Raw genomic sequence first — 26458 nt, forward strand, 5'->3', positions numbered from 1 at the left:
TGCAAGAACAGATGCATACTGGTAAGTAGCATTTTCCGTTCGAGGCATATGAGCTGTAGATCACACACTTATGCATAGATTGCATAGCAGTACTCCTCCTTAGCGGCGATTACCAGTGTCTGTTGCAGTAGTTTGAAATAGTGTTTTAAGTACAGCTTGGCCCACACTAGCTTGTTGTTTTGCCTGCACATCTACACAATAGTGTGTTATGAATCTGTGCAGTGTAGACCATGTAGCTGCTTTGCAGATATCATCGAAGGGACTGTTCCCTAAAATGCCATTAAAGCCCCTATCTTTCGGGTAGAGTGGGCTTTAGGGGGAATAGATAATGTACGTTTTGCTTTGTGATAGCAAATTTGTATACATTTGATAATCCACCTTGCAATCCCAGATTTTGATATGGGATTGCCTTTATGTGGTGGTGAGAAGGATACAAAAAGTTGTTTTGTTTTTCAAAAAGGTTTTGTTCTGTCAGTATAATAAAGGAGTGCCCTTTTTAAGTCTAGAGTTGGAAGAGCTCTTTCTGCAACTGTTTGTGGTTGCGAGATGAATACCGGCAACTCAACAGACTGATTGAGATGAAAAGGAGAGATACTTTAGGAAGGAATTTGGGATTTGTCCTGAGAACCACTTTGTTATGATGAAGTTGTAAAAATGGTTTTTGAATAGTTAGTGCTTGTAGTTCGCTGACTCTTTTGAGAGAAGTAATGGCCACAAGGAAAGCGACTTTCCATGTAAGAAATTGTAGCTCGCATTCATGCAGAGGTTCGAATGGACGGCCCATTAGTCTTGTGAGGACAATGTTTAAATTCTACACTGGTGAGGGTGGTACCCTAGGAGGAATGATTCTTTTAAGGCCTTCCATAAATGCTTTAATGGCAGGTACCCTGAATACTGAAACAGTCCCTCCTCAGCCAAATTCAATTTATAGATTGATTTACTACGTTTGGACATTAACAGATTGACTCTTCTGGGCATGTTTTATACATTAAAATATAGATTTGCCTAAAAATTTGAATCTTAAATGGTTTCCTCTATACAGCCTTTGTTCAGATTTTCTAGGGTTTATGAATATCAAAAGAAAGACTGGTAAAGGAGAACTTCAATTGCTCAAAGTCTCATATGCACGGTGGAACATGCCCCAATCCCATTCAATACAGTGGGTCTACATTTTACCTGATGCAAAGAACATAAGGCAGGAGTTTATCCTTCTTAAACATTCACATGACTAATGTACGTTTTCCAGCTTCAATCAACGTACTGCCTTTTAAGAGATCATAATGAGAGCAACTTGTATGATGCAAAAAACGAAAAAACATGTTTAATTATTGATTTTTATTTCCATAATTAATTCTGTGTCCTTAACATATATGGTCAAATTTTAAAACGAGCACAATAGCAACCCGTGGGTTTTTGTTTTCTTTTGCCTGTCCACCACAGAATACAAAACAAGGTGTTACAACAAGTATTAAAATCCTCTAGGACCGATTTAAGATGTCTGACATTGAACACCTCCTCTTGGGTGATCTTCATCGTCATCATGATACACTTCTCCGTTATAATTACGCCTTCTTTGCTGGGATGGGTCAAAGTCTACTAAGTCTACTTGTTCCATGTCCTCAGTTTCTTCAATGTTCTTCCTTGATGGCAGAAGTTTTTCCAAGAAGGGCACTTTTTCAGGTGAAAGAAACCCATTCTCTGGAAAGTTCACCTAGAATGGAAAATTCACAGACAACTTGTTAAAAGATTTGTCACTGATAAGTAAAAACATACAAAATGGTTCCTAAAAAATTGGTAAAAATAAAAAAACTTCATCAAAATGTACACAGCCACATGCTCCACTTAAGAGTCGAGGATTTAATACAATTAGGCTTGTAACTACTAGCATGGCAATGTAATGAGAATTAACTGAGAAATGAAAAATGCTTCAAAACTGCATAGTTGCTTCCTCTTCAGTGGTAAGAGAAATTGGATCTGTGCTAAGAGCCGAACAACTGTATACAATCAACAATAAATACACAGTTACCATTCACAAGTGCCATATTATTCTGACAGTAATTGCTCTTGGCAATCAAATGTATATTTGGGAGATGGAACTCTATTGTGTTTCTTTGGCGGCAGTGATGCAGAGGTCATGGAGAAATGTTCCCAACAATGTGAACAAGGACAGAAATGGACATGGAACTCGCCCTAGGGACTTCTAGTCATAATCCAATATTTACACTAAATCTTTAAAAGTAGGATTTTAAATCCAGACTTACACAGAAGGTAAAGTTGAAATTGAGGTTCCGGTGAAGGGTTGATTAGGAGTGTGAGTAGATAAGATACAGGTAAGCACAGTTTCATGGAAGAATAGCGTTTCATAGATTTATATGGCATTTCAGTAATTGAATATGCTACCTACCAGTATGCATCTGTTCTTGGCATGTAGGGCTGCTGACATTCATATCTGTGCATAGATCGCCGCCTAGTGTTGGGTCCGGATGTTTGCACGTTGTTGTCCTGGAAGAGTCTTCGAAGTATCCTGGGATAGGTGACTTCTCCCCTGGACTACAGTGCGCATGGGCATCCTCTCCATCCTCAGATTGTTTTTCGCCATTGTGGCAGTGATGGAGTAGGTACAGAAAGTGATGACCATGCTTACAGTAATTCTGAGAGCTGCAGCTGCTACAGGCGCCGGGGAGGAGGGAGGGCGATATGAATGTCAGCAGCCCTACATGCCAAGAACAGATGCATACTGTTAAGTAGCATATTCAGTTCGAGGCATGTGGGCTGCTGAATTCATATCTGTGCATAGAATATATAGCAGTACCTCCTATTAGCGGCGGCTACCAGTGCCAGCTGCAGCGGTCTGAAAAAGAGTTTTGAGAACAGCCTGTCCTACAGCTGCCTGCTGTTTTGATTGCACATCTACACAATAGTGTTTGGTAAATGTGTGTGTAGTGGACCAGGTGGCTGCTCTACATATATCATGCAAAGGAATGTTTCCCAGGAAAGCCATGGAGGCCCCTAACTTACGTGTTGAGTGGGCTCGTGGGGGAATCGTTAATGTGCGTTTAGCTTTTTGATAGCAAATTTGAATACATTTAACGATCCATCTGGCTATACCTGCTTTGGAGATAGCGTTACCTTTGTGGTGTGGGGCAAAGGCAACGAACAGTTGTTTAGTCTTCCTAAAGACCTTAGTCCTGTCGATATAGTACATGAGGGCTCTCTTCACATCTAGTGTATGGAGTGCTCTTTCTGCGACAGTTTGTGGGTTTTGAAAGAAAACAGGCAGTTCAATAGTTTGATTCATGTGGAACTGCGATATCACCTTGGGCATGAATTTGGGGTTGGTACGTAGTACGACCCTGTTGGCGTGAACCTGTATAAATGGCTCTTGAACGGTTAGTGCCTGGAGTTCACTAACTCTCCTTAAAGAAGTGATTGCAACTAGGAAAGCTACTTTCCAGGTGAGGAATTGAATCTCACATGAGTGTAGACGTTCGAAGGGTGGACCCATCAGGCGTGTGAGGACCAAGTTGAGGTTCCACATTGGAGCTGGTGGGTGGCTTGGAGGAATTACTCGTTTGAGTCCTTCCAAGAATGCTTTGATGGCCGGCACTCTGAATAAAGAGAGGTGCTGCCTGTTCTGGAGATAGGCTGATATTGCGGTCAAATGGACACGTATTGAGGTGTATGCCAGATTGCATCGGTATAGGTGTAAGAGGTAACAAATTATGTTTTGGATGGATGCGTCTAGCGGGTTAATGTCATTATTATTGCAATAAATGACGAACCTTTTCCATTTGGCTGCATAGCAAGCTCTGGTAGTGGGTCTCCTGGCCTCCTTAATGATGTCCATACAGTCAGGTGGCAGGTTTAGGTAGCCAAACTCTAGGACTTCAGGAGCCAGATTGCCAGGTTCAGCTGTTGCGGATCTGGGTGCTGAATCTCTCCATGGGTTCTGCGTCAAATGCGCGGGTTTGATCCGCAGCCTTTGATGCGGCACCACGGAAAGTTCGAGAAAGGTGGTGTACCATGGCTGGCGTGCCAACGTTGGAGCAACCAGGACGAGTGTCAGTGAGTGTTGTCTGAGTTTGCGAGCCACCAGCGGCATCAACGGCGCTGGGGGAAAAGCGTACGCAAATCTGCCGGACCAGTTCATCCATATCACATTGCCCTGCGACTGCGGATGTGGGAACCTGGCGGCAAAGCTTTGGCATTTTGCGTTTTCGCTTGTGGCGAATAGGTCTATCTCTGGATGACCCCACTGATGGAAGTACGGTTGGAGTACTGATGGGTGTAACTCCCACTCGTGCATCTGGTGGCTGTGTCTGCTGAGCAGATCCGCCATCTGGTTGTCCTTGCCGGGGAGGTGTTCCGCCATGAGGAACATGTTCCTCTGAATGGCCCACTTCCACATGCTCTGAGCCAGATGAGAACTGTGGAGAGTGTGTTCCTCCCTGCTTCTGTATGTAGTACATGGCGGTCATGTTGTCCGTCCGAATCAAATCGACTTTGTTGCACAAGTGTACTTTGAACGCTTTCATAGCTAGGAAGATTGCCATCAGTTCTAGAAGGTTGATGTGCATCTTCTTTTGTTGTGTTGTCCATAGTCCCTGCACTGTGTAATTGAGTACATGAGCTCCCCATCCCTGGAGAGACGCGTCCGCTGTCAGTATTATCTGTGGAACAGGCTCTTGGAACGGTCGGCCCTTGCAAAGGTTTTGTGGATTCCACCAATGCAGAGAGTTGTATGCCCGACCGCTCACCAACACTAGGTCGTTTAGTTGTCCTTGAGCCTGATTCCATGGACGTGCTAAGCACTCCTGAAGCGGGCGCATATGTAGTCTCGCGTGTGGGACTATGAAAATGCAGGAGGCCATCATGCCTATCAACTGCATGAACACTCGCGCGGGAAGGGAGTGTTGGGGTTTGAACTTGGAAATCAGCATTTGTATGCTGTTGATTCTCACTAAATTCGGCTGAGCTGTGGCCGCCAGAGTGTCTATGGTCGCACCTAGGTACTGTTGTACGTGTGCGGGTTGGAGATGTGATTTTGGGTAATTTAGTGAGAACCCTAGACTGTGAAGAAGGTGAATGGTGCGGGACATGTGGTTGGCACATTGCTGGGCTGACTTTGCCTGGATAAGCCAGTCGTCCAGGTAGGGGTAGACATGCATGTGTTGCCTCCGTAAATGTGCGGCCACAGTAGCCAGACACTTTGTGAAAACTCTGGGCGCTGTTGTCACACCGAAGGGAAGAACCTTGAATTGGTAGTGCTGCCCTTGAATAGTGAACCGGAGATATTTCCTGTGTGATGGGTGAATGGGTATGTGGAAATACGCATCTTTGAGGTCTAGCGTGGCTAGGAAGTCTCCCTGTTTGAGCAGTGGTAGGACTTGTTGCAGGGTGAGCATGTGGAAATGCTCCGAGAGAATGTAGCGGTTGAGGGGTCTCAGGTCTAGTATAGGTCTGAGTGACCCGTCCTTTTTCGGTATTAAAAAGTACAGGGAGTACACCCCCGTACCTTGCTCGTGGACTGGTACGACCTCTATTGCGCCTTTTTGTAGCATACTTAGCACTTCCTGCTGTAAGAGCGTTAAGTGCTCTGAGGACATAGGACGGTGTTTTGGAGGTACTGTGGGTGGAGTCGAGGTTAATTCTAGGCAGTAACCGTGTTTGATAATATCTTTGACCCACCTGTCCGTGGTGATGGAGTTCCACGTGGACAGGAACCTTTGTAGCCTTCCCCCGACAGGTGTTATGTGGTCGGGAGGAAGGGAGAGGGCGTCACGGTTTGTTCTTGGGGGGAGGACCTGGTGTTGCCGTATCCGCGTCCTCTGCCCTTTGTGCTTGAGCCACGATATCCACCCGGGTGTTTTTATCGTAGGAACTTTGTGTGTTTCCCTTGTTGTAGGTTTGCTGTGACCCCTGTCCTCTACCTGCTCCTCTATTTCCGGGGCGACGAAAGGAGCCACTCCGAAAGGTCTGCGTTTGGAGAGCCCCCATGGACTCTGCAGTGTCTGTGTCCTTTTTTATTTTTTCTAGGGTGGTGTCAACCTCTGGCCCGAATAAGTAGTCTGGGTTGACCGGCTGGTTGAGGATGTTATTTTGCACCTCAGGTTTGAATCCGGAGATTCGTAACCAGGCGTGTCGCCGTAACATGACGCTAGTGTTTATGGCTCTGGCAGCTGTATCTGCGGCATCCAGTGCACACTTAATGGATGCGTTCGTGAGTAGTTGTCCCTCCCTGACGAGGATCTCTGCTCCCTCTTTGTATTGGTCAGGTAGATGTTGGAGTAATGTTTCTAATGTGTCATAATGTGCACGATCGTAGCGAGCTAGGAGCGCCTGAGTATTGGCAATACGCAATATGTTAGCTGCTTGTGCTGCAACCCGTTTGCCAGAGGTCTCTAGCACCTTGGACTCTTTGTCCGGGGGAGGAGCATCTCCTGTCGTCTGCGAGTGCGCCAGTTTGAGAGCATTCGCGACTACTATGGAATCCAGAGGTAGTTGGCCTCTAATGTAGGTAGGATCCCCAGGTGCCGACCTATATTTCTTGTCGATCCTGGGGTTTATTACTCTTGCCCTGGTAGGTTCTTTGAAAATGTCCTTTGCTGGTTTGAGGACACCTTTCAACATGGGTAGAGTTTTTATATTCCATTCTGAGGATGCGAAAGTATCCATGAGAAAATCGTCCTCGATGGTGTCAGAGTGAAGTTGCACACCATGATTGGCCGCAGCACGTTTAATGAGGGCGTTGAATGCGGCAGTGTCCTCTGTGGGAGACGTTTTTGCGACATATAGCTGCGTGTCCTGTGTATCCATAGGTGCACCCGGGTCTACAGGGTCACCCCAAGCCTGGTCAGGGTCCTGTTGGCCTTCAGGGTCCATCTCTCCGGGGTAGGGGACGTGGTCACCCATGTAGTCCTCCAAAGCGTCGGTGTCTGAGTGTGTCGGAGAGAAGGACTGTGGATCTTGGTAAGAGGTATGGAGAGGTTCGTAAAGAACTGGTTCCGAATCCAATGGCAGCTTTTTCTTTAGTGGGATCCGGTAGGAGTCCAGAGCTGGCTCTGAAGTTATTCTCCTCTTGTGGAGCATCATTCTGCCGGTGTCGGCATCGATGATGTGTGATGGTGACGTCTCCGCAGGAGAGCGTTCTGCAGGTGTGATCCTGGTGTGGGTGACACGTGTTCTAATTTCAAACAGTTTTGGGGCCGTAGATGGTGGCAGGCCAAAAGTGATGTTGGCCGGCGCCGGAGAAGGCTTTTGAGCTTTTTTCGGCTCGGAGCCTGACGTGTCCTGGAGGACTGCCTTGTCTTTGATGCGTTGCAAGGACGCTGTAACTTGCCGCACCTGGAGCGCCGACGGGTCTTTGGCGCCGACCGGTTCTGTAGAGGCGGGCGTGTACTTTTTCGGCGCCACTGGGTCATCGAGTCGAGGAGAGGTAGTAGCTGTCGACGGCGTCGATGATTGTGCCCTTGGTGCTGCTTTCGAAGCGGTGTGAGACGCAGCAGCCATTGTGACCTTTGTGGCTGGAGCCGATTGTTTCGGTGCCGGGAGCCGAGGCGGTTTGGCGGTACCGATGGTCTTTTTCCGTGCGTCGGCGCCGACGTCGGCTGCTGCAAGTTCGGCACCGAAGTCCAGTTTGGCGCGGTCGGTGCCGACGGGTTTGGCTGGCGTCGAAGGTGTGGTGGGCTTCGATCCGACCAGTGTCACTTTCAGTTTCGGTTTCTGATGAACCAATACGGCTTTCGGTTTCGGTGAAGGGAAACCAGTCGTTTTGGGTAGTAATGGCTGCCGTTGAATGTCCGAGGCCGGGCCAGAGGGCGGGGCCGAAGAACTGCGGGATAGGTCTTGGGTAAGGCCCGAAGGCGATCCCTCGACCGGAGCCATAGACTGACGCACTGGGATATCCTCAGTCTGTACGGGTAGGCCTTGCTCGTCAGCGGAGCTACTCTCTTCGGCCCCTAAGGCCTCATCGTAGTCTCCTACCTCGGTGTCGGCTTCGTCTCTGTGAAAGAGTCGTTCTTCGATGTCTTCCGATCCGGAGTCGTGGTCGGAAGCGGGGCTGGAGGGTAGGTTCTCCACGTCTTCGACATCTTCGTCCTCGGCGCTGAAGATGTTGGTCGGGGCCGGTGCCGCTTGCTGCGCTTCAAGTCTCGCCGCTCGTCGATTCCGGAGAGTCTTCTTGGATCGGAATCGGGCACAGGCCATACATGTGGACTCGTCGTGATCCGGTGAAAGGCATTTGTTGCACACCGGATGGACGTCGACATTGGGGATATTTCGCGTTGCATACAGGACACCGCTTGAATGGTGTCCTCGATTCCATCGTCGATGTCGGGTCGATGGTCGGGTATGATGCGAAAAAGTTGTTCTTGAAGTTAGAAACTAACAAATAACTATCGATACCGATCGGGAACAGTACCAACGCGAACTAAAGGCCTTTTGGCCTGTAAAAAGTTTTTCCTAACTTGAGTCAAGATAAGCACATCCGAACCCAATGGCGGAAAAAAACAATCTGAGGATGGAGAGGATGCCCATGCGCACTGTAGTCCAGGGGAGGAGTCACCTATCCCAGGATACTTCGAAGACTCTTCCAGGACAACAACGTGCAAACATCCGGATCCAACACTAGGCGGCGATCTATGCACAGATATGAATTCAGCAGCCCACATGCCTCGAACATTTTGTAAATAAAACATTCTCAAAGCGCAAGCAAAAAGGTTAAGATTTTAACATACATCCATTTTGGTCTCACCTCTTACCATAACTTAAGTTTAAGTATCAAACACTGCCTCTGTTTTGTATAAATTATTTAGGCATTTCAGTAAGTCACATACTCTGTGAAGGTGGAGGACCAATGTCCTTTGCAATGATGCCCCAAGAATCGGCAACTAAGTTTGGTACTTCAGTATGGGTTAAGCCTAAACTAGCATGTTAAGAGAAAAGGCCAGATACTCAGGTGAGCAAGAGTAGGGTATTACATTACTGGTTAGAAATATATCACTGTTGAGATTAAGGTGAGGCCTAGGCCATAACAGGACAACTGAGTCACAGGGAGCGCTCCGATCAGATTCTTCTGCAGCGCCACTATCTCCCAAGGCCACAGAACTGGCCTCTCAAACTGGATAGCAAAGTTACTCAGTTAAGGCATGTTTCTCTATGATAGTAATGAAGAGAAGTAGGCACTTCAAGGGGGTTGGGGGGGGGGGGGGAATTCAACAAGAAGGTTGGGCAGTTTACCTCAAATACAGATTCAGTATGCCACAATACATAACAAACAGTCGGTACTTAAGGGAAAAGAAAATATCTAACCGGTAATGAAAGTATTTATGTGCTAGCAGGGATATCAGAGATGGACATCGACCTGACAAACCAAGCCACCATTTTGTGCATCATGCACACAACAAATGAGGAACACCAGTTTAGCACATCTCAACAATTACAGGGACTGAATGGTACTCTAAGAGCATTACCCCAACAGATGTACACCCAAGATGGATGCTGCTCATGCAATCACGCTGCCACTATAATGACTTCTAACACCTCCAGTGGACTCAAACGATTGTAAAAATCAGTGGGGGGGAAACCGGTCTGTCCAGAATACATAATACGGCAGTGTGGCCCAGATTTCCAAAGCCAAGTAGAGGTATATCAGCCCATTAAGGGAAAATTAGGAGTGCGCATGAACACTTAGAAATGTCTGCCTCCTGAGCTTCTTACAGAGGTGCTTTATGTTCACAGACTGTATGGTATTCTCCTTCACAGTTCCAATGCTATGCATAAGTAACTGCATGGGCAGAGGAGCCAGGAGATGGACCTACCTGATCAGGCTGGGACCTGGCTTGGCAGTTCAGGCTGGACTGTCCCGATTAGAGCAGTGTCAAGACTGATTGTCATATAGCCAAGTGCAAACTGAGGTGACATGGTATGTATAAAAGATGAAGTGAGATGCAGCCCAAGTAATTACATCACTTTTTTGTATACTTTGATGTGTCGCCCTAAGAGGGATGAGAATGGCTAGAAGTGGGTCCTGTGCACACTGTCACTGGAACCAAGCTGTACCCGGCTGATAAGCCCATTACTAGGACGAACTGATCCTCGGTTGCTCATGTTGAGGTTCAGGGAGGACCTGGCTTGGCAGTTCAGGTTGGTCTGTGCCCATTAAAGCAGGATCAAGACTGATCCAATTTTACAAAAAAATACTTTGTTTGTACTTTATTCTAAGACCAAGTTATTTGTAATCAGGTAAGTAAGTTTTTAAATAAAATTATTTTTAACTTTGAAAAATCGAAAAAATATTTTCAGGACAGTTCAATGTTATCCTATGGGGGAAACAGTTATGCAGTTAATCAGGTAAGGACGCAACTTACAATTCCAGCCTTCAGGACCAAAGGTCAGCAGTGGGCAAGGGTCAGGTAAGTAACACTGCACCACCAGCAGCGCAGGGGCGGCCGGGTGCAGAGGACAAAATCAGAGTTCGGCCCAATGCGTTTCAATGGAGACTGGGGGTCCTTGGAGCCACACTGCTTGCAGGTAAGTGGAACGGTTGCAGGGGCCTATCTTTGGGTGTTACGACCAGCACTGGGTGGGGAGGGCACAAAGCAGCCCCAAACATACACCAGCAGCAGCACAGGGGTGGCCAGGGTGCAAACACGGCGTGGGGCGCCCAGTGCAATCCTATGGAATTTCTTCTTTTTGGAAACAGACTGCAGGTGTTCAACTGGAGGGTCCAGGCAGAACACCAGCGACAGCACAGGTAAGTTGAGGTTTTGGGGGTCACTGGGGAACCGCTGGTCGAGCTCACCAAAGCCTGGGTGCAGGGTTGTCTTTAGATGTCGGAAATCTCCCTATTGAAGGCATCAGTCCACCCAGGGGTTTCAGAGGTCGCTGGCTGCAAGACAGCTCGCAGGTTCCTCGAAGCTGGAGAAGGGCCGGTAGGGCTGGGTCCAAGGCAGTTGTCTTCAGTCCCACAGAGTAGCAGCTCTCCATCCAGTGGTCCAGAAACATGTCTGTGTGTGGCAGGCTGCTAAACCCGGTCACTGACCACACCAGGGTCGGTAGGTTTCCAGGGGGCACTGCTAAGGTGCCCTCAGAGTACATGGTTCAATGAATCCCACACTTGCATCAGTGTGGGGTCATTGAGAGGATTAGTTAAGTACCAAACACTCCTGTGTTCAGTGAAGCCATCATGGTAATGGGGAACTTGAGTCGTTGATTTTCCAGCCCATGTACTCTCTATGGTTCCCTGGCACTTAGAACATAAAGGAATATACCCCAATATTGTTGGGACATATCTGCTCACGCAGATATACCCAAACCCGTGATCTAGTGCACACTGTCTTCGGGCTGGTGAACAAGTTACTTACCTTCGGTAACGATGTATCTGTAAGAAACGTTAGTTAGATTTCTCACCTTAGAATATCCCCAGGAGTCAGACTGGATCCGGAAAGATTTTTGTAGCAATACCCATTGCGCGTCGCTAGGCGTCATCTGCGGCTCCGCGTCCGTCGTTGGCGTCGTGCGCCGGAATGACGTCGGAGTACTTGGACGCCGCCCTCGCGCGCTGACGTCAGTTCTTGTACATAGCTTTCCGCGCCAGAAACGCAGAGCCATGCAAGAGACCGACACTGGTGCCAAAAAAGTCTAGGGGCCTGAAAAGGACAACCTTAACCCTAGATGTCAGTTCGCAGAACGGGGAGGCTGGGTGGGTCGGTGAGGAATCTAACTAGCTAATGTTTCTTACAGATTGAATATGCTACTTACCAGTATGCATCTGTTCTTGGCATGTAGGGCTGCTGACATTCATATCTGTGCATAGATCGCCGCCTAGTGTTGGGTCCGGATGTTTGCACGTTGTTGTCCTGGAAGAGTCTTCGAAGTATCCTGGGATAGGTGACTCCTCCCCTGGACTACAGTGCGCATGGGCATCCTCTCCATCCTCAGATTGTTTTTCGCCATTGTGGCAGTGATGGAGTAGATACAGAAAGTGATGACCATGCTTTACAGTAATTCTGAGAGCTGCAGCTGCTACAGGCGCCGGGGAGGAGGGAGGGCGATATGAATGTCAGCAGCCCTACATGCCAAGAACAGATGCATACTGGTAAGTAGCATATTCAGTTCGAGGCATGTGGGCTGCTGAATTCATATCTGTGCATAGAATATACAGCAGTGCCCTCTTATTAGAGGCGGCTACCAGTGCCAGCTGCAGCGGTCTGAAAAAGAGTTTTGAGAACAGCCTGTCCTACAGCTGCCTGCTGTTTTGATTGCACATCTACACAATAGTGTTTGGTAAATGTATGTGTAGTGGACCAGGTGGCTGCTCTACATGTATCATGCAAAGGAATGTTTCCTAGGAAAGCCATGGAGGCCCCTAACTTACGTGTTGAGTGGGCTCGTGGGGGAATCGTTAATGTGCGTTTAGCCTTTTGATAGCAAATTTGAATACATTTAACGATCCATCTGGCTATACCTGCTTTGGAGATAGCGTTACCTTTGTGGTGTGGGGCAAAGGCAACGAAAAGTTGTTTTGATTTCCTAAAGGGTTTGGTCCTGTCGATATAATACACGAGGGCCCTTTTCACATCTAGTGTATGGAGTGCCCTTTCTGCGACAGTTTGTGGGTTTTGAAAGAAAACAGGCTGTTCAATAGTTTGATTCATGTGGAACTGCGATATTACCTTAGGCATGAATTTGGGGTTGGTACGTAGTACGACCCTGTTGGCGTGAACCTGTATAAATGGCTCTTGAACAGTTAGTGCCTGGAGTTCACTAACTCTTCGTAAAGAAGTTATCGCTACTAGGAAAGCTACTTTCCAGGTAAGGAATTGAATCTCGCATGAGTGTAGAGGTTCAAAGGGTGGACCCATCAGGCGTGTGAGGACCAAGTTGAGGTTCCACATTGGAGCCGGTGGGTGGCTTGGTGGAATGACTCGTTTGAGTCCTTCCAAGAATGCTTTGATGGCAGGCACTCTGAATAGAGAGAGGTGCTGCCTGGTCTGCAGATAGGCTGATATTGCGGTCAAATGGACACGTATAGAGGTGTACGCCAGATTGCATCGGTATAGGTGTAAGAGGTAACAAATTATGTTTTGTATGGATGCGTCTAGCGGTTTAATGTCATTATTATTGCAATAAATGACGAACCTCTTCCATTTGGCGGCATAGCAAGCTCTGGTAGTGGGTCTCCTGGCCTTCTTAATGATGTCCATACAGTCAGGTGGAAGGTTTAGGTAGCCAAACTCTAGGACTTCAGGAGCCAGATCGCCAGGTTCAGCTGTTGCGCATCTGGGTGCTGAATCTCTCCATGGTTCTGCGTTAAATGCGCGGGTTTGATCCGCAGCCTTTGATGCGGCACCACGGAGAGTTCGAGAAAGGTGGTGTACCACGGCTGGCGTGCCCACGTTGGAGCAACCAGGACGAGTGTCAGTTAGTGTTGTCTGAGTTTGCGTGCCACCAGCGGTATCAGTGGTGCTGGGGGAAAAGCGTACGCAAATCTGCCGGACCAGTTCATCCATATCGCATTGCCCTGCGACTGCGGATGTGGGAACCTGGCGGCAAAGCTTTGGCATTTTGCGTTTTCGCTTGTGGCGAATAGGTCTATCTCTGGATGACCCCACTGCTGGAAGTACGGTTGGAGTACTGATGGGTGTAACTCCCACTCGTGCATCTGGTGGCTGTGTCTGCTGAGCAGATCCGCCATCTGGTTGTCCTTGCCGGGGAGGTGTTCTGCCATGAGGAACATGTTTCTCTGAATGGCCCACTTCCACATGCTCTGAGCCAGATGAGACAACTGTGGAGAATGTGTTCCTCCCTGCTTCTGTATGTAGTACATGGCAGTCATGTTGTCCGTCCGGATCAACACGACTTTGTTGCACAAGTGTACTTTGAATGCTTTCATAGCCAGGAAGATTGCCATCAGTTCTAGAAGGTTGATGTGCATCTTCTTTTGTTGTGTTGTCCATAGTCCCTGCACTGTGTAATGGAGTACATGAGCTCCCCATCCCTGGAGAGACGCGGCCGCAGTCAGTATTATCTGTGGGACAGGCTCTTGGAACGGTCGGCCCTTGCAAAGGTTTTGTGGATTCCACCAATGCAGAGAGTTGTATGCCCGACCGCTCTCCAACACTAGGTCTTTCAACTGTCCTTGAGCCTGATTCCACTGACGTGCTAAGCACTCCTGAAGCGGGCGCATATGTAGTCTCGCGTGTGGGACTATGAAAATGCAGGAGGCCATCATGCCTATCAGCTGCATGAACACTCGCGCGGGAAGGGAGTGTTGTGGTTTGAACTTGGAAATCAGCATTTGCATGCTGTTGATTCTCACTAAATTTGGCTGAGCTGTGGCCGCCAGAGTATCTATAGTCGCACCTAGGTACTGTTGTACGTGTGCGGGCTGGAGATGGGATTTTGGGTAATTTAGTGAGAAACCCAGACTGTGAAGGAGATGAATGGTGCGGGACATGTGGCTGGCACATTGCTGGGCTGACTTCGCTTGAACGAGCCAGTCGTCCAGGTAAGGGTAGACGTGTATGTGCTGCCTCCGTAGATGTGCCGCTACAGTAGCTAGGCACTTTGTGAACACCCTGGGTGCTGTTGTTACGCCGAAGGGGAGGACTTTGAATTGGTAGTGCTGCCCCTGAACAGTGAACCTGAGGTATTTCTTGTGTGAGGGGTGAATGGGTATGTGGAAATACGCATCTTTGAGGTCCAGTGTGGCCAGGAAGTCTCCCTGCTTGAGCAGCGGGAGGACTTGCTGTAAAGTGAGCATGTGAAAATGCTCGGAAAGAATGTACTGGTTCAGTGGTCTCAGGTCTAATATAGGTCTGAGTGACCCGTCCTTTTTTGGTATTAAAAAGTACAGGGAGTACACCCCCGTACCTTGCTCGTGGACGGGTACTACCTCTATTGCGCCTTTTAGTAGCATACTTTGCACCTCCTGCTGTAAGAGCGTTAAGTGCTCTGAGGACATAGGACGTTTTTTTGGAGGTATTGTGGGTGGAGTTGAGGTTAATTCTAGGCAGTAACCGTATTTGACAATATCTTTGACCCACCTGTCCGTGGTGATGGAGTTCCACGTGGACAGGAACCTTTGTAGCCTTCCCCCGACAGGTGTTATGTGGTCGGGAGGAAGGGAGAGGGCGTCACTGCTTGTTCTTGGGGGAGGACCTGGTGTTGCCGTAGCCGCGTCCTCTGCCCTTTGTGCTGGAGCCACGATATCCACCCCGGGTGTTTTTATCGTAGGTGTTGTGTGTTGCCCTTGTTGTATGTTTGCTGTGACCCCTGTCCTCTACCTGCTCCTCTATTTCCGGGGCGACGAAAGGAGCCGCTCCGAAAGGACTGCGTCTGTAGGGCCCCCATGGACTTTGCAGCGTCCGTGTCCTTTTTTATTTTCTCTAGGGTGGTGTCAACCTCCGGCCCGAATAAGTAGTCGGGGTTGACAGGTTGGTTGAGGATGTTATTTTGTACCTCCGGTTTGAATCCGGAGATGCGCAACCAGGCGTGTCGTTGCAACATGACGCTAGTGTTTATGGCTCTGGCAGCTGTATCCGCGGCATCCAGTGCACACTTAATGGATGCATTTGTGAGCAGTTGTCCCTCCCTGATGAGGATCTCTGCACCTTCTTTGAATTGGTCAGGGAGATGTTGGAGTAGTTGCTCTAATGTGTCGTAGTGCGCTCGATCGTAGCGAGCGAGGAGCGCTTGAGTATTGGCAATGCGCCATATGTTAGCTGCCTGGGCGGCAACCCGTTTGCCAGAGGTCTCTAGCACCTTGGACTCTTTGTCCGGGGGAGGAGCATCACCTGTTTGAGAGTGTGCCCTCTTGCGAGCATTCGCAACGACAATGGAATCCAGAGGTAACTGGCCTCTAATGTAAGTAGGGTCCCCAGGCGCTGATCTGTATTTCTTGTCGATCCTGGGGTTTATCACTCTTGCCCTGGTGGGTTCCTTAAAGATGTCCTTTGCTGGTTTGAAGACTTCCTTTAACATGGGCAGAGTCTTTATATTCCTTTCTGAGGATGCGAAAGTATCCATGAGAAAGTCGTCCTCGACGGTGTCAGAGTGAAGTTGCACCCCATGATTGGCCGCAGCCCGTTCAATTAGAGCGTTGAACGCGGCAGTGTCCTCTGTGGGAGATGTTTTTGCTCCATAGAGTTGCGGGTCCTGTGCATCCATAGGTGCACCTGGGTCTACAGGGTCATCCCAAGCTTGATCAGGGTCCTGTTGGCCTTCAGGGTCCATCTCTCCGGGGTAGGGGACTTGGTCACCCATGTAGTCCTCCAACGCATCCGTGTCGGAGTGTGTGGGAGAGAAGGACTGTGGATCCTGGTAGGGTGAATGGAAAGGTTCGTAAAGAACTGGTTCCGAAGCCACTGGCAGCTTTCTCTTAAGCGGGATCCGGAAGGAGTCCAAAGCTGGCTCCGAAGTTATTCTCCTTTTGTGGATAATCATCCTGCCAGTGTCGGCATCGATGAGATGTGATGGAGACGTCTCCGCAGAGCGTTCGGCAGGCGTGATCGTGGTGTGGGTGACCCGTGTCCTGATTTGGAACAGTTTCGGGGCCGTGGATGGTGGCAGGCCAAAAGTAATGTTGGCCGGTGCCGAAGAGGCTGTTGGAGCTTTTATCGGCTCGGAGCCCGACGTGTCCTGGAGGACCGTTTTGTTTTTGGTGCGTTGCGCAGCAACGGGTCGCACCTGGAGCGCCATCGATTCCTTTGCGCCGACCGGTTCTGTAGAGGCAGGTGTGGACTTCTTCGGCGCCGGCGAGTCATCGAGTCGAGGGGCGGTAATAGCAGTCGACGTCTTCGATGAGTGTGGCTTTGGTGGTGCCGTCGAAGCGGTGGGAGACGCAGCAGGCAGTTTGACCTTTGGGGTCGGAGCCGATTGAGTCGGTGCCGGGAGCCGAGTAGGTTTGGTGGCACCGAAGGTCTTTTTCCGTATGTCGACTCAGACGTCGGCCGCTTCAAGCTCGGCACCGAAGTCTCGTTTGTTGCGCTCGGTGCCGACGGGTTTTGCTGGCGTCGAAGGTGTGGTGGGCCTCGATCCGACCAGCGCCGGTTTCGGTTTCAATTGAACCAATACAGCTTTCGGTTTCGAAGAAGGGAAACCAGCCGGTTTGGGCATTGATGGCTGCCGCTGAATGTCCGAGGCTGGGCCAGAGGGCGGGGCCAAAGAACTGCGGGATAGGTCTTGGGTAAGGCCGGAAGGCGATCCCTCGACCGGAGCCATAGACTCAGTCTGTACGGGTAGGCCTTGCTCGTCACCGGAGCTACTCTCTTCGGCCCCTAAGGCCTCATTGTAGTCTCCTACCTCGGTGTCGTCTTCATCTCTGCGAAAGAGTCTTTCTTCGACGTCTTCCGATCCGGATTCATGTTCGGAAGCGGGACTGGAGGGTAGGTTCTCCACTTCTTCGACATCTTCGGTCTCGGCGCTGAAGATGTCGGCTGGGGCCGGTGCCGCTTGCTGCGCCTCGAGTCTCGCTGCTCGTCGATTCCGGAGAGTCTTCTTGGATCGAAATCGGGCACAGGCCATACATGTAGATTTGTCGTGATCCGGTGAAAGGCATTTGTTGCACACCGGGTGGACGTCGATGTGGGGATATTTCGCATTACATACAGGACACCGCTTGAATGGTGTCCTCGATTCCATCGTCGATGACGGGTCGATGGTCGGGTAAGATGCGAAAAAGTTGGTTCTGGAAGTTAGTAAACTAACAAGATAATATAGATACCGATCGGGAACAGTACCGACGCGAACTAAAGGCCTTTTGGCCTAGAAAAAGTTTTTCCTAACTTGAGTCAAGATAAGCACATCCGAACCCAATGGCGGAAAAAAACAATCTGAGGATGGAGAGGATGCCCATGCGCACTGTAGTCCAGGGGAGGAGTCACCTATCCCAGGATACTTCAAGACTCTTCCAGGACAACAACGTGCAAACATCCGGACCCAACACTAGGCGGCGATCTATGCACAGATATGAATTCAGCAGCCCACATGCCTCGAACACATCGTTACCGAAGGTAAGTAACTTGTTCATCTGAAAGAAACACGTTAGTTAGATTCCTCACCTTAGAATAGATACCCCAGCAAACCTGCGAACCAAGATCACACCACAAAGTCCCGGAGGACAGAACGGCCAAAGAAGCCATCCCTCCGGACTTGGCTGTCTAGACAATAATGCCTGGCAAACGTGTGTAGCGAAGCCCACGTCGCCGCCTGACTGATCCTGCAGAAGGACTCCCCGTCCCAGGGCAGTAGTAGCCGCTGTGGCCCGAGTGGAATGGGCTCGCAGTCCAACAGGAGGGTCCTTTTTTGCCAAGGAGTAACAGACTTATGCACAAAACGACCCACTGAGAGATGGTCCGTTTGTGCAGAACTCTTCCCTTCTTCGCACCCACGTATCCAACTAAAAGTTGGTCGTCCACCCGGAACGGTTTGGTGCGGTCCAAATAAAAGGAGAGCGCACGTTTTGGGTCCAGACGGTGGAGCCTCTCTTCCTCTTTGGAAGGATGCGGAGGAAGAAAGAAGGTGGACAAGGTGACAGATTGCCCGATGTGAAAGGGGGTCACCACCTTCGGGAGAAAAGAAGGACGAGTCCGGAGGACAACCTTGTCCGGATGAACAGACAGAAAAGGAGGCTTGGACAATAGAGCCTGGAGCTCACTCACCCGTCTAGCCGAGGTGATAGCTATCAGGAAAGCAGTCTTAAGAGTCAGAAGACGAAGGGGACAATTGTGAAGAGGCTCAAAGGGAGCACACATCAGAAATGTTAGGACAAGATTCAAGTCCCACTGATGCATTACAAAAGTGACAGGAGGGAACGTGTGGGTAATGCATTTAAGAAAGCGTGAAACTACAGGGGACTTAAAAAGAGAAGGCTGATCAGGAAGCCTCAAGAATGCAGAGATTGCAGAGAGATAACCTCTCAAGGTGCCCAGAGCAGAGCCCTGCTGGGCCAAAGAAATAAGAAAAGGAAGAACCTCAGAAAGAGGGGCGGAAAGGGGAATCACAGCCTTTGCTGTGCACCAAGCCACAAATTTGTTCCACCTGCAGGCGTATACCGTCTTTGTGGAGGGACGCCTGGCTGCCAGAATAATATCACAGACTTCAGGAGGCAAGTCAAATGGCATCAACTGCCGCCGCTCATGGAGGTGGAGGCTGGACAGGTTCGGGTGGAGGACCGTCCCCTGTAGCTGCGACAGAAGGTCCTCCTGAAGAGGCAGGCGTATCGGAGGATCGGTCAGCATACTGAGTAGCTCGGGATACCAGTACCTTCGTGCCCAATCCGGAGCCACCAAGATGACTTGGGCCCGGTCGCGCCTGATCTTCTTCAGCACTCTGGGCAGAAGTGGTATAGGCGGAAAGGCGTACAACAGACCGCAACTCCACTCGCGACGAAAAGCGTCGCCGAGCGAGTGCCGCCTTGGAAATTCTAACACGCAGAACTGCAGACATTGCGCATTCTCTTCGGTGGCGAATAGATCTAACCAAGGCTCTCCCCACTGCTGAAAGAGACCTTGCGCCACGTCAGAGTTCAGACGCCATTCGTGATCCATCATGCAGCGGCGGCTGAGTTCGTCCGCTCTGGCGTTCAGAGAGCCCGCCAGATGTTGAACCACCAGGATAATGCCCTGGTGTTCCAGCCATGTCCAGAGGCGCAGAGCCTCCTGACAAAGGGTCCACGACCCCACCCCGCCCTGCTTGTTGCAATACCATATGGCGGTGGTGTTGGCCGTGAACACCTGCACGACACTTCCCCGGACAGAGGGAAGGAATGCCTTCAGTGCTAGTCGGATCGCTCTCAGCTCCAACAAGTTGATATGGAGCCGAGACTCCGCCGGAGACCAGAGGCCTCTGATCTCCGCCTCTCCTATATGGCCTCCCCATCCCAGGAGGGACGCATCCGTCACTACGACATGCTCCGGTTGGGGGCGGGGAGAGGCTCTTGCCTGTGACCCAATCACAGTCCGTGAGCCACCACTGCAACTGCTTCGCCGTGCCCTCCGAGATCAAGACATGGTCGGACAGGTTGCCGTGATGCTGGGCCCACTGAAACTTCAGGTCCCACTGCAGAGCCCGCATGCGCCGCCTGGTGTGATGCACTAATAGGATGCAGGAGGCCATCAGCCCCAGAAGCCGCAACACTAACCTGACTGAAACCCAGGATAGAGGCCGAAATATGGGAATCAGGGCCTGAATATCCCGGACCCGCTGCTCCGGTGGATAGACCCGGAACTGCGCCGAATCGAGAACCGTTCCGATGAAGAGGAGCTTCTGGGAGGGACTCAGGTGCGACTTCGGCACATTGATGGAGAACCCCAGCGAATGCAGGAGGTTGGCCGTAGTCTGAAGGTGGGAGACGACTTGCTGGGGCGAGCCTGCCTTCAACAACCAGTCGTCGAGATAGGGGGAAGACTGGAACCCCTGATCTGCGCAGATGAGCTGCGACAACCGCCATCACTTTCGTGAACACCCGAGGGGCACTGGTGAGGCCGACGGGGAGCACGGTGAACGAAAAGTTTCTTACCTGTCGGTGTAGTTTTGCAGCTTGAAGATCTTTCTGGATTCACTATGCTGTGCATTATTCCGCGATCTTGTGGTTGGGTCCGGATTCGTAGTCTTTTCTTTGTTTTTTTTTTTTTTTTGTAGCCCAGGTGGGCGGCGACGACCACCATTTGGTGCACCTTCCGTGACGTCGTCGTGCTTCCTGCGGAAGTCCCACCTTTGGGGCGCCATCTTCGGGTTCTTTTTTCCCTCTTTTTTTTTTTTTACCCTAGGCGATTGCTTAATCCTTTTTGTCCATATTTCTGTACGTTTCCATTTCTTTGATCTTTTCCATTTCACCCCCTCTTCCTTCAGCCTCATCTTCCTGGCAGAGGTGGGTGGGTTCGCTAGTGAATCCAGCAAGATCTTCAAGCTGCAAAACTACACCGACAGGTAAGAAACTTTTCGTTTTGCAGCGTGAATCTTTCTGGATTCACTATGCTGTGCATAGACTTTGTAGCGGTTTTCCTACTTTTGTGGTGGCTGGGTGGAAGATGAGCGTTGGTCGTTGAAAATGTGTTGTAGCACCTTCTGTCCGACCTGTGCTTCCTTATTCATCTGAATGTCCACGCAGTAGTGTTTTGTGAACGTGTGCACAGATGCCCAAGTTGCAGCGAGACAAATGTCTTGGATGGGCGTGTTTGCCAGGAAGGCAACGGTGGCCCCCTTCTTCCTTGTGGAGTGAGCTTGGGGCCCCTCCGCTAGCTCCTGTCCAGCCGGTTTGTGACAGAATTGAATAGTGAGGGCAATCCACCTAGCGATGGTGCCCTTGGTCACTGGCCTACCCATGAAGCTAGTAGCAAAGGACACAAACAGCTGCTTCGACTTCCTGAGTTCCTTGGTTCTCTCAATGTAGTGCATCACCGCTCTTCTGGCATCGAGGGTGTGCAGGGCCTTTTCTGCGTTTGTAGTCGGGTTTTGGAAGAAACTTGGTATCTGGATACTCTGATTCATGTGGAACGCCGACACTACCTTGGGCATGAAGTGTGGGTCCGTCCTCAGGACTACCCTGTCTTTGTGAATTTGAATGTAGGGTTCCTGTAGCGTTAGTGCTTGAAGCTCGCTCACCCTGCGTAGTGAGGTTATGGCCACTAGAAAGGCAGTTTATCGTCAACATTTGCAGAGTGGCCTTGTGAATGGGTTCAAACGGCGCCTTCATGAACTCCGTCAGAACCACGTTTAAATTCCATGCCGGCGGCGGCAACCTTTTCGGGGGGGGGGGGGGGGGGGGGCATTCTTTTGGCTCCCTCCATGAATCTCTTCACCACCTGCGAGGTGAAGAAACTTCCACCCTTCTCACCTCTGGTGTAGGCAACGATCGCTGCTAGGTGTACCCTTAGGGAGCTCGAGCAGAGGTTACTCTTTAGAAGGTGTGTTAGGTACCTCAGCACAGTTGAGTCTCTTGTCATTCTGTTTTGCAGGCCTTTTTTCCTGCACCACACCGTGAATCTCTTCCATTTTGCGCTGTAGCATTTTGTCGTAGGTTTCCTTGCCTCCCGTAGCACTCGCAAAGTGCTCTGAGGCAACCTTAGGTGTGCGAACTCTAGGTCTTCAGGAGCCATGCTGCCAGGTTGAGTGTGTCTGGCTCTGGGTGCAGGACCTCCCCGTTATACATTGAGAGCAGGTCTTTTCTCCTCTCGAACCTGTACGGATTGCCTTGCGCCATTTCTTGAATTTGTGAGAACAATGTCTGCCTCGCCCACTGCGGGGCCACTAGGATTAGAGTCATGTTGCTGGTTCTGCACTTGTTGAGCACTGTGTGCAACAGGGGTATCGGTGGAAAGGCGTAGGCAAATGTCCTCGACCAGCTTATCCATAGGGCATTCCCCTGGGATTGCTGATCTGGTTCCCTGGACGCGAAGCTTTGGCATTTTGCATTTTGGCGTGTTGCAAATAGGTCTATTGTGGGAGTTCCCCATCTCTGGAAAAGCTTCTCCGTTTCCTGGCCATTGAGCTCCCACTCGTGAGATGCCGAGGTCTGCCTGCTTAGCCAGTCTGCCTCCACATTGTCCTTCCCCGGTAGGTGAATTGCCAGTAGATCTATCCTGAGAGGTATGGCCCATCTCCAAATCTCCTGAGCCAGAGAGGAGAGAGGGAACGACTGTGTCCCCCCCTGTTTGTTGATGTAGAACATTGCTGTGGTGTTGTCTGTTTGAACCAACACCCTCTGGTTGTACAGGTGCCTCTGGAATGCCTTCAGGGCTAGTAGGATTGTCTTCAACTCGAGGTAATTGATATGGCGAACCGCATCTGCTGGAGCCCACAGACCCCTCACTCTGAGGTTGTCCATGTGTGCTCCCCATCCCCTTTGCGATGCGTCCGTGGTAATGGTCATTGTAGGGTTTGGTGGTGTCAGGCTTCTCCCTGCTGTCATGTTGTCTTTGTTCCACCAAGTTATCTCCTCCTGCACTGCGTGCGTAACAACCACTAGATCCTCCCAACTTCCGTTTGCTTGTGACCATTGCTGTTGTAGCCATTCCTGGAATGGTCTCCTGTGCAAGCGTACATTCGGCACTAGCTGGATACACGACGCCATCATCCCCATCAATTTGCTCACCGCCCTCACTGTCAGAGCTCGCCCCTTCTGGTAGAGCCGCGTCTCCTTCAGTAGGGCATCTGTCCTCCTGTCGCTGGGCACCACTGTGCCGCTCAGGGAGTTGATTTTTGACCCCAGGAAAATCTTCACCTGCTCCGGTTCCATCGACGACTTCCCCCAGTGAATCGAGAACCCCAGGTTCGTGAGAGTGTCTGTTACGCGTTTTGCGTGCCTCGCGCACCTTTCGCGCGAGTTTGCCTTGACCAGCCTGTCGTCTAAGTAGGGGTAGACGTGTATCCCCTGCTTTCGTAGGTGGGCCGCGACCGCCGACAGGCATTTTGTAAAAACCCTTGGTGCTGATTTTAATCCGAATGCCAGGGTTGTGAACTGGTAGTGTTCCTGGTCGATGTTGAACCTTAGAAGTCCCTTGTGTCTTCTGTTTACTGGGATGTGCAGGTAGGCATCTTTGAGGTCCACGGTGACCATGAAGTCTCCGTGTCTTATTTGGGGCAGCACCTCCTGCAGCGAAGTCATCTTGAACCTTTGCGTTCTGACGAACTTGTTTAGGTATCGCAGGTCTAGGATGGGTCTGAGGCTCCCGTCTACCTTCGGGACCACGAAGTAGTTTGAGTAGACCCCCTTGTTGCGTTCTCTGAACGGCACTGGCTCTATGGCTCCCTTTTGTAGAAGCTTCCGTGTTTCTTCCCTGAGTAGGGTCAGTTCTTGACCCGATCTTTGCCTTCCCCTTGGCTTCCTGTTTGGCGGTTTCCTTTCCAAATCTACGCAGTACCCGTACTGCATGATGTTCAGTATCCACTTGTCTGTGGTTATACGCTGCCACTCGTGAAGGTAGAGCCTCAGCCTTCCGCCTACTGGTGTTGTATGCTCGTAGGCTTCTGATCCTTCTCTCCCCCTCGATGTTACTCTTTCGCGCCTCACCCTTGGGGGCATGTCGAGGGTAGGCGTCCTCCTGCGTGCAGAGTCACTTTGATGAGGGCTGCTCCCCCCCTCTCCTTCTCTGGCCACGTCCGTTCCCTCTCCCGCGAAAGGACTGGCCCCGGGGCTGGTACTGCCAGTTTTGCTTCTGTTGACCCTGTCCGTGACCTTCACCCTGCTGACCCTGCTGGAACGTCTGGTGCGACGGGCCCTGCTGGTTTCCTCCCCTACCGTAGGGTCTCCTTGAGGGGTTGCCTCGCCTCATTCCCCTCTGCTGTAGGGCCCCCATGGACCTCGCCGTTTCGTTATCTCTCTTTAGCTGGGTGAGCTTCTCGTCAACTGTTGCTCCGAACAGTGTCTCTCCGTTGAAGGGGGTGCTAAGGATGTTGTTCTGCACCTCCGGTTTGAATCCCGAGATTCTTAACCATGCATGCTTTCTCTCGGTGACCCCTATGGCCATGAGTCTTGCTGAAGTCTCTGCCCCGTCCAACGCCGTCTTTATGCAGGAGTTGGCGATGTTTTTGCCTTCATCTACTAGGTGTGAGGCTCTCTGACGGTATTCTTCGGGGAGATGCTTTACTAGCTCTCCCATCTCGTCCCAGTGCTGGTACTGGTGTCTATTGAGGAGAGCATTTGAATTCGCCATGCGCCAGTGCATAGCGGCGTTCCTCTCGACCTTTCTTCCTGTGAGGTCTATCCTCCTGCTCTCTTTATCAGGTGGTGGGCCCGAGGTTGCTGGCACGTTGGCCCTTCTCCTGGCCGTGGACGCTATGATGGAGTCTGCGGTCACGCTACCTTTGATGTAAGGGGGGTCCAGGGAAGAGTGCTTATACTTCTTCTCAGTCCTGGGTGTGATCGACCGGCAGGTCGCTGGTTCCTTGAAGGCTTCTCTCCCCTGATTCATCACGCTTTGAAGCATGGGGAGGAACTGGCTCCTCGTCTGGATGGGGAGAAGGGTCTCAACGAGAAAATCGGCTTTCGGCTTCTCTTCGTAGAGTTTGACGCCGAAGGCTGTCGCTGCGCTCCTGACCACCATATTGTACACCCCGATGTCGTCGGGTGGCGAAGGCCTCGAAGGGTACGTGTCCACGGACTCCTCCGGGTTCTCGGTGTCGAGATCCTGCCATTCGATCTCGTGGCTAGTCGATGGAGCCGAGCCGTAGACCGACTGTTGGTCTTCTTCCTCGGCTTCCTCTTCATAAAAGGTCTCGTCTTCCTCTTCGAGATCCCTCATCAGTCCCTCGGTGTCGAATTCTTCCTCGACGACGTCCGCCGATGAAACCGTTGGAATCTTGAATTCCTTCATCTTTGCGTCGAACTCCTTCTTCCTTTGAAGGATGTTCTCCATCCCGGCCTCGAGCCGCCTCTTCTTTTTCTCCATCTCGGAGATGCTTTCGGCGTCGACAGCGGATCTTTTCGTCGAAACTTGCGTCGACCGTTCTTTCAGTGTCGATCGGGCCGTTCCCTGGGTTGTCTTCGACGACCCTTGCCTTTCGGCGTCTTTCGGCACCAGGGAGTCCTTCTCTAAGGATCCGCTCGGCCTCTTATCCATGGTTCCCCCTTTGGATGGCGAAATTTTCGGCGCCGGGGCTCCCTTCGTGCACTTAGACTCAGATTTTCTCGAGTCACCCTCGTGTTCGAGGTACTTTCTGTTTTTGGCTCGACGATTCTCTTACCTCATCTTCTTTTTTCTTGTCGGTCTCTACGACCGTGAAGTTTTCGGCTGTCCCAGCGACGTTGTCCTCGTCGTCCGAGGAGAGGCCCAGATCGTAGAGCGACGGGGCCTTACCCTTGCCATCCATGCTGGCGTTGGCTCTTCTCTGCCGATCTCTCACCCTGAACGTCTTCGGCGCGAAGGCTGAGCAGGCGTTGCAGTCCTTACTCTGGTGTTCGACCGGTAGGCAGAGGTTGCAGACCGGATGCTGGTCCTTCTGCGCGAACTTGTGGTGGCAGTTTGGGCAGAACTTGAATGGCGTCTTGTCCATTGCGCTCAGGGCCTCTGAGTGCGCATTCTCCAAGGTCGTCGAAGAAAAAAGGGCGCTGAACCTCCTTTCTTCGCGCTCCTGATGAAATAACCTCCTTTCCTGTGAAAACTCCGATGTATTTGTCGACGAAACTCGCTTTTCTTTCTTCTTCTTCGGTTGTAACTCTGGAGCTTCTCGATGACGATCCAGACCCAACGGCGGAAAAAAGAATCTGAAGATGGCGCCCCAAAGGTGGGACTTCCGCAGGAAGCACGACGACGTCACGGAAGGTGCACCAAATGGTGGTCGTCGCCGCCCACCTGGGCTACAAAAAAAAAAAAAAAAAAAAGAAAAGACTACGAATCCGGACCCAACCACAAGATCGCGGAATAATGCACAGCATAGTGAATCCAGAAAGATTCACGCTGCAAAACTGAAAGTGCTCCTGACCCACCGTGAACCGCAGGCAACGCCGGTGGGCCAG

General features: G+C 50.7%; 1 protein-coding gene across 1 annotated transcript in view; it reads right to left on the reverse strand.

The window, feature by feature from the left end:
- Positions 1 to 1320: 1320 nt before the first annotated feature.
- Positions 1321 to 26458, reverse strand: part of DNAJA1 (DnaJ heat shock protein family (Hsp40) member A1) — a 153832-nt gene continuing 128694 nt past the window's right edge. The window contains exon 9 of the mRNA XM_085641087.1: positions 1321 to 1711. Within this exon, the coding sequence (XP_085497213.1) occupies positions 1490 to 1711 (222 nt within the window). The 3' untranslated portion in view covers positions 1321 to 1489. The remainder of the gene's footprint in view (positions 1712 to 26458) is intronic.

This window comes from Triturus cristatus, chromosome 2_2 (assembly GCF_964204655.1).
Source record: "Triturus cristatus chromosome 2_2, aTriCri1.1, whole genome shotgun sequence".
Taxonomy (NCBI): Eukaryota; Metazoa; Chordata; class Amphibia; order Caudata; family Salamandridae; genus Triturus; species Triturus cristatus.